The sequence below is a fragment of the Austrofundulus limnaeus genome, unplaced genomic scaffold (genome assembly GCF_001266775.1).
Source record: "Austrofundulus limnaeus strain Quisiro unplaced genomic scaffold, Austrofundulus_limnaeus-1.0 Scaffold403, whole genome shotgun sequence".
In the NCBI taxonomy this organism is placed as follows: domain Eukaryota; kingdom Metazoa; phylum Chordata; class Actinopteri; order Cyprinodontiformes; family Rivulidae; genus Austrofundulus; species Austrofundulus limnaeus.
Window position 1 is genome coordinate 51219 of NW_013952805.1, and position 12498 is coordinate 63716.

The 12498-nt window shown below is 38.5% G+C and overlaps 1 protein-coding gene across 1 annotated transcript in view; it reads left to right on the top strand.

Moving 5' to 3' along the window:
• Positions 1-9064: 9064 nt before the first annotated feature.
• Positions 9065-12498, top strand: part of notch1b (notch receptor 1b) — a gene marked incomplete at its 5' end in the record, with an annotated part of 48196 nt that continues 44762 nt past the window's right edge. Inside the window, 2 exon segments of the mRNA XM_014024005.1 lie at positions 9065-9495; positions 9980-10061. Of these exon segments, the coding sequence (XP_013879459.1) occupies positions 9438-9495; positions 9980-10061 (140 nt within the window).

The following is a 12498-nucleotide window of genomic DNA, read 5'->3' on the forward strand; positions in this document are numbered from 1 at the left end:
TAAACCTCTGATAATTTCTTTGTCTGTAATGTCTTAAAATGCAGCCGGGGCAAGGGCTGGGCTCTGCAACCAAATAAAAAAGAAGTGGAAATGCCAAAATATGAGTTAAATGGACTTTGACTGGGAAAGTGACACACCTAATGAAGTAAAAGGCTCTCCACTAACAGTAATGTTAGGTGGTGTTCTTATACATCAGGAAGTGATTCAGTGTTGGAGAACATGATGAGGTTTGGCGACATCACTGTTTCAGTTTCAGCATCACTAAATGTCCTAAATGCTAATCACAGCATGACTCAAAGATAACTTTTTTAAGTTTTGTGCATCACTTTTTCCCATCTTTGACAATGATATAAAACCCGTTTTGGAAAAAAAAGTTTAGCTACAAATAAAAACATTTCATTGCGTGTGAGTTGCATGTTTTCATGTTTAATTTGTTTGGTTTGGAAGGGGGGGAAAAAGTCCTTTGGGAACTAAACTGGTCTGGATCTCTGACACGTGGCACAGCAGCTGGTTGTAGAAGACCAACAATCCCAGCAGGAAAGTTGGAATACTGAGGAAAAAAACAGGTACAAGTAAACAGGAACAGRAGTATTAAGGCAGGGGAAAAGGAGTGCTATCAAAGTGGAAAAAAACAGAAACAAAAGTACGACAGAGAACCGGTGAAATKGAGAAACTGAATATGAACGATGGAAGCAAAGTGAGATTCTGCTCACTTGGGAAAAAGCCACATAAGGGAAAGGCCACATACTTCCCGAACTCCCTCAAATGCAGCCCTATTTTCCTGGCTGCTCTAATGTTGGGAAGCTAATATTTTAAGTAACACTTAATTCCTCAGGGGAAGTCTTTTTATCCCCAAAACACAGCTTCTGATATTACTTTTTCCATTCATTTAAACACTCTTCCCAAAATAGGTTTTYCGCATGACGGCTGGGAATTAACACGAAGCAAACAGCAGGAAGTTTTCACAAGTAATGTTAAAACAGTTAGGTTTGCAAAGCTCTTAGTAAATATTAAAGATTTAAAGAACAAAAACATGTTTCCTGACTGGGAATGGTGGACTGGAAGAAGTAAATCTTTACTGTGGTGTTGTGATTTACATTTTATGCTGTATGTTAATGCAGCCTGTAGAKGGAGTGACACATTTTAATACATGCAGAAACACTTTTTAAGAGTTTGGGATGAAGAAGTAAAAGATTCCACAACAAAGTGGAGCCAGCCTTTGGTACAACTTTATCTTTGGGATTTTATCCCCCCACCACTCCACACACACACACAAACACACTCATTGTAAACAAAGGGAGGAAGTGGCGCTGTGTGACTGGCTTGCAGTGACTTCCTGTTTGTGATTTTGTGTCCTAAAAGAGAAACAGGGTCTCTGGACCTCCCAYGAGTCTCCACTCGAGGCCAGAGAGCCGTGATGTCTCTGGCTGTTCGCACATTGTGCTGCTGTTGCTAAGGCACCACAATACTGGGAAGCAGCTGCAGCAAACATAAATGTATAACATGCACGTTGGTGATGCGTTCAGGTGTAATTAGTTTAATGTGTGAAACAACGGAGGYGGCAGATGTACACTTTGTTGACTGGCTTAATACATCTCCATTTGATGGAAAACTTTGGAAGTTGTAGCATCTTTATTTCTGATTTTTTTCTGAGGTCAGTGTTGACCATCTGGGTATACAACTGATTATCTCCTTATTCAATCACTTGTTCCTGGGATATTTTGCTAACACATACACAGAGTTCCAAATAGATCATGGTAACATTCTAAACAAATATCAACATATGTTGGGGGATCTTTCTCAGGTATAACCASCAAACATCAGGCCAATATAAAGAAATAGTTATATCTTGAATGTGGCTGAAAACAGAAATAAACTACAAGCGCTCGGAGRGTGCAAACCTCCGCCAAGACCAATTTCCCCCATCCTGTAATGGAGTTAACGCGCAAAAGCAGAGATGGAAACACATTTGGCRAATAAGTTAAAACATCTACARTTTCAAAATAGAATGCCAGATAGCTTTGAAAAGTATTGATTTATTTAATGAGTCTAACCTCAGGAAAAGCTTCAACCTGTTATTGAGGACATTTATTTTATACTAGTTAGCTTTTAGTCAGATAAACTATTTAAGTTTATTTTTTATTTCAAGTAAAACATATATTCATATTTTAAATCGTAGTTAAAAAACATTTTATATTTATATGGTACTACTAATCTTATATAGCTGGGAAAGATGGGAGTCAAGGGGATAAAACGGGTGGGGCACAGGCCCCTGTGGCCACCCCCACTTGTTGTGCCCCTGGTGACTGACAGGAGATGTTCCACAGTGAAATGACGAGCTGGAGCACCGCACATCTCTGTTAGATCTGGAAGACTTTTCAAATTTGTCTTCTGAGTTCGTAAGCACCGCAGAGCTGATTTGTTGTCAGGCTGAGCTTTATGGGAGAAGTTTTCTGATCGAAGCCGCTCGGCCCGTTAGACCTGCTGCACTGCGCATCTCTCGGGATGCCAGAGACAAACAGAGATCAAATTTATGCGGCAYTAATAGRGACAAGGCATTTCTTATTTTGTGAATGTTTAATTTTTAATAAGCGCCACTGTTTTTTTTTTAGCCGTCCACCCGGGGTTATTGGAAATAGTTTTACTGATCTCCGCTCGTCATCGTCAGCTCAGGTGGCCGCTCTGTTGTGCAATCAGCTGTGCGGATTGAAAGGAAAAAAAATTCCTGTATCCGCATCGTGATCCGAAACATCACCAAAATTTRAAGGTGTGCTACTTGTGCTAGTATCCACATGTGGTGTAAATGTCATGACAATCCGTCCACATGTTTTGGAGTAATGCTGTCCACAGACAGACAGACCGACAGACAGACCGACATACGCGACCGAAAACATTACCTCCTTGGCGGAGGTAACCAGTTGTACAACCAGTGATACCTTCTGGGAGCTTCTTTTAAATGTATCCATTTAATTTCATGAGATATTTTGGTAATGGACACACACAGACTCAAGGAAAAAAATCATGGCTAAAATGTAAGGATAAAATTCCATCGTAACGAACAGGTTGACCGTGGCTCTTTATTATATAAAATGCATGAAAACGTGATTCCTTGCCAAACAACTTGATGTCAAAGAGGTCCTGCAGACTTCCAGCCTTGTTATGAGAATTTTTAAACTATCCCGTTTTTTTTTCTTCCTCGTTTCTAGACTGTCAGCTTCCCATAACCTTGCTACTGCAGGAAAGCCGGAGCCAGAGCCTCTCGTCTGCATTTCCTCACATTGGGCAACACAATCTCTTCAGCTTTAAAGACATTATCAGTCCCTAATAAGAACAATACAGCAGCACCAGGATACATTAATCCAGCTTTTAAACACTAAGGAAATAATACAGCCGCAATACAATGGCCCATTTTCCTTCCCTCTGCCATGGTTTGGACACAATACTTATCAGAACTGTCTGTCCTGGATGTGAGGTGGATTTTGTTAAAGTTATGACTCCGAACGTTGAACCTTTGTCCAGTGGGAAAAAATRCAGACAAAAAAAGGGAAGAAGAAAAGCCCCTGTATCCCACTCAATCACACATGGACTCGTCTTCTCCAGAACAACCTGCTCCCTACTCTCACTAAAAATCACAGCATCTCATAAAATTTATAAACATATCACAGGAGAGATAAAAAAATAAAGAAGATGAAACAGTTGAAGCAAAGGCATTGGCGCTCAAACCTGATTACCTGAGCAGATGTTTATGGTCAGGTCATGCTGTGTTCAGGTACAGGTGTAAAAACTGTTTTCAACACAGTGTTTAAAACATACYGACAGCTGACTGACAGGTACAACAGTTATTTGCTTTAGCTGATTTATCACAGCCAACATCTACAGGTGTAACAACAGCATCAAYCAAACTGTGATCCGCTCCTTTCAGGTGTCAACGACGACAGTTTTACAAGAATCATTTTTGAACACTTGCTCCGCAAATCATCAGCACCATGATGGTATTTGTGTCTGTGTTACAGTTTTCCCTCCAGCTACATCACAATAATTGTGGTTACGAGTCCAACCGACTTAAACCAAAGCTGCACGGCTGTCAGATACATGAACATGTCCAGACTCGTTCTTTTACGCACATCTGCCGCTGCAGACTGCAGGGCGGCCACCCACCACACTCCACTCAAACAGAGGACCTTTTATGCAAAGCAGTATTAACATTTTATTCTCTTCTTGGCATCAAGAGAGCATCAGTGTGCACAGTGAGTCCAGCCAGTGGACATTATGTCACCAGCAGCTGTCAGGAGTTAAATAGTCAACCATGAATCCTCCCAATAAAATACATTAAAGCACTTAAGAAGGGTCGGGCAAGCAATTTATTCGGGTGTCTCAGTTTCTGTTTTAGCTTGTGAGTTTTAGAAAACATTTTTTCCCCTCCCAAGGCAATGTTTTTGCTCATGTGCCATCTTAAAATATCTTTTGAAGCATTGCATTTATTTTACTCACAAAAAAAGCTAATAGTTATTGAACTTAAAACTAATTTAGTGTTCGGGTCACTCAAATTTAAGAAGCTAATCAGTGTTAAAGTGCCCGTGACATCAAATTACTGTGATAAATATTTTGGAAAGAAAACATGGATAGCATATTGCAAAAGCCATTTCACATCACTGAGATGAACAGTTGTTGAGATATTTGCATGTGAAGTAACAGGAAGTGATGTCAAAGGGGAATRTCTGCATGTAAACAGAGCATTTCTAAAACAAAACAGACAGAAGGGAATTTTCTGATCTTTCTTTAGATAATTTTAGTCAGAGATAAAAAAAAGTCAGAATTCAAATAATATTATTTTAAAGGGATCCACTATTAGTTGTAACATTAAACCTTATTTGATAAACATTTATTTTAACTGTAAAATAAAGACTGTAAAAATACTGTAGGCTGTTTAGTTTATAAAATTTTTTAAACTATATTTTAACACGGACGGAGCCATTTTATTTACACGCAAAGCATTCTGGGTAAATTATGACATCAACTAGGTCATCGGCACGAGGCTGCTAGCGAGCTATATCCACCCTGAAGGTTAATCTTGGACAATATCTGATGATTGACGCTTTTAAATGAAACCAGAGAGCGTTGACAGAGAGGAGAAGGTAGAAATGACTCAGACTGTAACTGAAAATATGGATGGAGGACAACAGAGCTGCTTCATGGAAGAACCTCAGCTTAGCCTGTTAGCCTTCGCGCTAGCCCTCATGCTATATTGCCTTATATGTATTAGCTCGGTGCTAGTGCGACAAAGAAGCTAAACTGAGRTCCTCCATCCATATTTTCAGTTGCAGCTGAGTCATTTTTGTGTTCCCCTCTCTGTCATGTGGATGGAGGACCTCAGTGACGAGAGGAGAATGTGTAGCTCTGAGCTAATACATACTGTACAGTATATGGTGATAGCATCGGGGATAACGCTAAAGCTAACAGGCTAAGCTGAGGTTCTTCTTCCATGAAGCAGCTCTGTTGTCCTCCATCCATATTTTCAGTTCCAGGCTGAGTCATTTCTACCTTCTCCTCTCTGTCAACGCTCTCTGGTTTCATTTAAAAGAGTCGATCATCAGATATTGTCCAAAATTAACCTTCAGGGTGGAAATAGCTCGCTAGTAGCCTCGTGCCGATGACCTAGTTGATGTCATCATTTACCCAGAATGCTTTGCTTGTAAATAAAATGGCCCCGTCCGTGTAATATATTTTTAAACTTTTAGTTCGAAAATGATAAAAACTGAACATCCTACAGTATTTTTACAGTCTTTACTTTACAGTTGAAGTATATAATTATCATATAAAGTCTAATGTTACACCTAAACGGGGATCCCTTTAATAAACAAAGACCAGGGAGTTTTTTTTCCTAAAGAGTTCCCCTTTGATGTCACTTCCTGTTTCATTTTAGCTGAGCCAAATTCAAAGGAAAATATGCCAGTTATGTGACAACAAGGGTTAAATCATGTGTTGTATGACAATTTTTCTAAATATGAAGATATTTTCTTTGACGTTTTGTATTTGAAGGAAAGGCGTGTCACAGGCACTTTAAAATGTGCAGAACTCCGTCAAATTTACAGATAGTGAACTAAAATTTGGTGTAAGAGTTTTCGAAATACATTTTCTACTTCTCAAAAACTCTCACAAAAATTTTGTTTCATAAAGTTTGACCAAATCAGCTGCAAGTCTTTCCCCTCTCCTCATAAAATGATCTTAATCTTAAAACAATCTTTCTTGATTATTTTTAATCAGTGTAAAAAAAAACCCTGCAAAATACTGTAACAAAAAAGTCTGATCAATTTTTGAAAATGCAAATACTATGTGAAAAATAGTAAATTAACTCATCTTAATTGAGTGGCATGTTTTGCCTCATTTACCACCAAATGAGATGCTCAGTTGAATGTGATGAAGAGAGTCAAACTGAGAGGCACACATGTGAGGATTTACATTTATATAAGCCACAAAACAGATAATAGGATCAGCTTAATGATAAAGGACACCACTAACTCTGAGGGCGCAAACGATTAAAACCATGAGTGTGACGATCAGATCCTGGTGTGACAGAAAGCAGAAAAACAAAACAAATCAAGAATTATGACAATAAAACTACATGTGGTGACATTTACAGAAACAAATGGGAACTGCAGTTACACCTCAGGATGCAGGTCACTGTATCAAAAATCAGATTAGGATAATTTTAATGGATTTCATCCAATCCTGAGCAGATGACTATTTTTTTCTGCTAATAAACTAGAACAGGTTCTTCCATCTGTGCTGGTGGAGGGGGTGGCAGACCTCGACCCGCAGATCAACACAATGAGAAGGAAATCTACACAAATCCTGTTTACTCTCCACATCCCAATGTGATACATTAAACACATTTCCCTCGTTTTCCCACAAACAGCAGGACAATAGTGAAACATCTCAGTGGAGACGGGTGTTGTTAAGCATAAAAAGAAATAAAAAATAWATGGATAAAGGCCTGTCATTTTGTTGGGGGTGTAGTTAAAAGTTCAAACTGTTTGCCTTAATGAGATGTCAGATTGTTCAATAAGTGGTGTCCCTGCATGACTTTGATAAACAACTCAGTTCAGCCTCAGGTTAAATTGACACAGCCATCACGAAAGTGTATCATTTAACACATTAAGCAGGATCACATACCATCTGTTCATTCTGTGCGTATACATTTTAATGCACCGTTTAATTCATAAAAGTAAACTTCATGTGGTAAATAAAGACAATAATCAGATATTGTACTTTAATCTGACAATAATTGTGGGAACAATATGCAAATAAAGTTGTTTAAATCTAAGTATGACCAATTTTGCCTTCGTTTTCCTAACATCCTGTCTGTTATTCTCATCATTTCCAGTGCTCAGCTGCCTCCAGGGGACAAGAGACTCCACTTGTCTCTCTGACAGATGTTTTACCTGGAATCACTTGGCACAATCACAACATGCCACTCAGTAAGCAAATGAGGTCTTGGTAGCCTGTAAAATAACRGTTATAATATAAAATTGTTTATCTCATGAAGGTGTCAGTGGACATTTGAATACTTGCTAACACAGTCACCATAGATCTACAGTCTCAAATCAGACCAATACAAAAATAAATATTATAAAACTTGCTTTTATAAACATAAATAAAACTCTCAATCCAACTGAATTCAATTTATTTTCTGTTTAAAAGCCAATTTAGAATAAAAGTCACAGTAGGGCACAAAACATTTACATACAGTACATCATAAAACATCAATTAGTAAATTATTAACTTAGGAACAAATAGAGTCAAATCTTCGCACGCTGGTGACAGTAGAAAGGAATGACTTGTTTTTGACAAGAAAGAAAGCTCCAGCAGAAAGCTCAGGATGAGCAGCTTGATTTTTATTATTTTCAGAGGTGATGATAGATTAAATAATCAAGCTTTGACCTTTATTTAGAAAATGTAAAATTACATAAATATGTGTTGTASGGGAGTTGTTTTTGACATCTGTTTCCTGTGTGAAGTTGCTCAGACCTTGTTTACAAATGGGAATCTGCTGACATGCAGGCTTGTAGAGCAAAAACTTAGTTTGAGTGTTTGTCAGCATTTATTTATCAGAGCTGAAGATTACAACTGCTGACAGGATGGTTTCCAGTATTGGTCATGTTGTGATACAGGTGAGCGGGAAGGATGAATGTCCTTAAATCCAAGGATCTGGATGAATCTTCCCTGGATAAAAGCCAACTATGTTGTGTTTGTGTTACATTTTCTGCATGTTATAACTCCCACTAATATTTTAAATTTTTGATAAGAACAAGTTTAACTTGATTACGTTGCTCCAAAAATAACACAACATAGTACATATTGCAAAAACTTTTATGTTTTCTTTATATTTTAATTTATTCAATTCAAATTAAATTCAAAAATACTTTATTGACCCCACAGGGTAATTATATAAATATTGAGGTACACTAACATAGAAAATAACATAAAAAACCATAGAAAATCTAATAATTTTAAGTACTAAGTTATTAGAGGTGTTTTTAGAAGCTAAAATTTATTTGGAGATAAAATTAATTTAAGTACTTTGTCAAAATAAAAACATTTGTTATCTCTAGAAAACGAGTATTTCCCGTGGTACTTTTTTTTTGGCATAAATAAGCAAAACAACAAAAAAAATGTTATAGCCACACTAACAAATACAATATAATGCAGGTGTGCTAAACAAACTGGGCACCAGCTGATGACGTCACAATGCTACTAGCATAATATAATTATCGGCATAAAATATTCGTAAAGCTAATTTAAATGTTGGGAAAAGTAACTTAATTTGGACATCAAGTTCAAAATTGTAAGTTAACCCTATCTTTGAATACAATCATAGTTTGAGGACTCTATAAATACAAAGATAAAAGTGTGTTATTTATTGATTTGTCTATTTTGTTTTATTAGCATTTTGAYAGAGCTAACAGTGGCTAACTTCCTCAGCCTCGTGCAGGGCTGTTGGCTAATTAGCCATTTACTACGTGGGAAAACCGCGGAGGAGCTAAAAAAAACAAAACAAACAAACAAAAAAAAACTGCCTGCTATCTCTTCATCAAGTCGCACAGCTTGTGGCTGTCTGCGGAACAGCTCTGGTGATTGTTGGTGTGTCGCTGGAAGAATAACGCCCCTCCGCAGCAGCGGATGGAGAGACTATGGTCCCCTTCTGAAATCATTTCCAGCCCGGGACTGGAAGTGTCAACATCTCATGCTGAGAGACTCTCCGTGCTTTACTTTTACTCTCTCTGGGATCCACTCAAGGATGAACTGAAACTTTTTGGATTATATATTTGTTTTTTTGATTTTTATTTTTTATTTTTAATTGTTGACGAGGAAGACTTTTTAATCGGATATATGAGAAAACCCACGTGGATTTGTACAATCTTTTTAAACCAGAAGGAATGCATATTTTGTTTGTGAAACTAACATTCCTGTTGTYGCTGATAGGAATAACACAAGGTAGGTGACTTTCAGTTACATTAACTTACCTTCTTAACATGTTTCCATAACTTTCTTGTCAGTTTTATCCAGCTTTTATTAACACATTGTGCAGATTTCTTACATTTTCTGCGCGTTTAGTTTTCCACTTGTTGCCATCATCATCAGCTTTTTCTACAAACCAACTTTTCTTTGCTCTGGCAGCTGCAGCAAACACTTTTTTCTCCTCATTAATGTGTAAAGTCTCTGCAGTTTGGATCCTGTGCAGCTTTCTTTTAAATCTAATGTAATTGCAAAAAATGTGTTACTTTCCAAATTGCTCATACTTTTTCTCATGCTGCTTCCAAAAAAAAACTACACTTTAAGGTGGCAAGAGTCACAGGTAGACTTCACATTTGTGTAGTAATACCCGAGTAATTTGTTTAATTATCTCAAAATATTTATAATACGTAACTTTTAAAGCGTTTCAGCACAGTATACAATGCTTTAACTTTTGCTTTTGCAGGTCTAAGATGCTCCATGCCTACTGAGTCATGTTTGAACCAGGGGAGGTGTGAAGCCACTCCAGATGGCAATGGAGAGTGCAAGTAAGTTTTAACATCTGCATTCGTCTTCTTAACCGAAAAAATAAAATAAAAAAAAATCACGCCGGATGCCTGCACAGAAAAAGCTGGAATGTGGGATTGTGGAAATGACTCAGAGTTTTTTTTTTTTTTTTGGTGGACATGTGAGGGGTCTGAGAGCTCACACCACTGGTGCTATTTCTGGGAGGCAAATGGTCGAGAGAGAGAGAGAAAGGGAGAGAAGTGAGTGGACCCTGATGAGGACAGGGGTCACTGTTTATGTTTTATTGCCACCACATTTTGCTCTCTCTGGCTCAAAACTCTTGCGGGTCCTAAATCTTGTTTTTCTTTTCTTTCGTGGAGCGACAGCTGGGTTCGCCAGAAGCTCGGCGACCATTGTTCTGCGCTGCGATTAATTCTGTGTGACTAATCTGGGTGAGGCTTCCCAGAGAGACCCTCAAACCCCGTCCTATTACCACTCCCCCTTCTATCTCTTGGGATTGTGTCCTTTCCTCAATAGCCCTCAGTGCTCACTCTCTGATTGCCCAGGACAGATGGCTGAGATGTTTTACCAACAGAAACAGAGACAGTTTTTTTTACACCTGTTTTATAATAAATATCACAGTTCCTGATCATTTTTTTAACCTGTTGCTCTCTTGGCTGTATGTTCACACAAGTACAGTCGTTTTCACCTATTGTTGACGACTGCTGGATGATTGTGCAAGTCAGGTCAAAGCTCTAGGACAGCAACAAGTGGGCAGTCATCTTGGCCCTCCGCCACATCTTAATTTGGCCCGGTCATGTATTCACCCCTCACTCTCTCTCACTCTCACTCACACATGCACGCATGCACGCACGCACACACACAGACACACACACACACACTCACCCCGCCTCCTCATTGGGCCACAAAGCCATCATTGTGCCCCTTACGCTGTCCCACTCCTCAGACGTCTCCAATTATACATGGAGATGATGGGCATCGGATTTGAAAAGGTTTGCGCGGGCACACAATGTTGTGTTGAGCCTTTCTCTCTCATCGCGTGCGTTACAGTGTGGCATTAGATTAGCAGGAAAAAAGTTCAGATGTTAAAGATTGAACAGATTGTCGAAACCTTTATATTGGACCGTTTAGCCTCACTTATTTTAATTCTTTTACACAAATTGTTTTTGTGTAAGTTTTGTCACTCATCACTGTTGTTTCACTATTGTTTGCTGTTTTAGAACATAAAGAGTCATAGGGGTTTGAGGATATTTTTGTTTCCCAGAAACATGCARTRAGAGTTTTATTTTTCTTGGCCTCTCTTTTTACCGAGTTATGCAGAGGATAAACAAACACCTTGAATGTTCACGTCCACCAATAATGCCTATTGACATAATGTCTAGAATGGACTTACTATGAAGACAGGGATAAAGCTGAGTCAGTCCAGATTAGGGAATATATTTTGCAGATTCCAGTGGCACAAAGAATGACCGGAATCAAAGCAGTTCAACGCAGAGCTTATTTCTGCTCAGAGAGATGAGAGATGCCAGGCTGGCTTGATGGTAGGTGAGGAAGGATGCTGCTGAGAGATCACATACCTCATTTGACAGCCAGATGATAGCAGAAAGATGTGCAGAGGTGCTTTGGGGGTTCAAGTTGGCTCTGTAGCAGAGCGATGAAAACATACATCTTGGTAATGACCTGAATGATCTACATTTGACTCAAACTGCACTAAAACAATAAAATGCTGGAAGAGTTAGTAAGTTATATGGTATTTTGTAGAGTTAAGCTTTTGCTCAATGGTATAGGAATGCACCAAACCAAGATCAAACAGAGAGTATTCCTGAACTTATAGTAGCAAAATCTAYGTATTGTGATCAAACTGTTTCAACTTTAGGACATCATCAATGATTGGTGGTAACTGTATATGGTGATTTCTTTTGTTAACATAATCTGGTTGCAGTAAAATAAACAAGGGGATTTTGGGATGAAAAAAATTGGAGATTTTTTTGGGGGRGCCATATCGCCCAGCCCTAACCTTCAGTAATGAAAAAGCTGTATATATCAAAAATACATTTGACTAAATTTGCCTCYGTCGATTTGAGAACCTCCTACCATTTCTGACACTCCCACTTCATCRTGTCTTCACAACAATGCTTCGGGGGAGGGGTGCTCTCTGGGAGCTTGCAAACTTTTTATAAATTCTATTTGTTCAGCTCGGCATGGTTGAAACACCTGTAGTTCCATCTGTGTTGTTTTGCACAATCTGCTTATATTACGACCTTATTGTGAGATTTTTGGCTTCATGTTGAGCATTAGGTATTTAGGACCTGAACCAAAATCACCTTCTTTGGATGTTATCATCCATTAAATGGACRTTATTAGCCGTTATCAGTCCCATAGAATGGCTTCAGGCTGTCCCGACTGTGCCGCCTAGTGGGTTCTCCATCCCATAGAATGGCTTCAGACTGTTAGCTG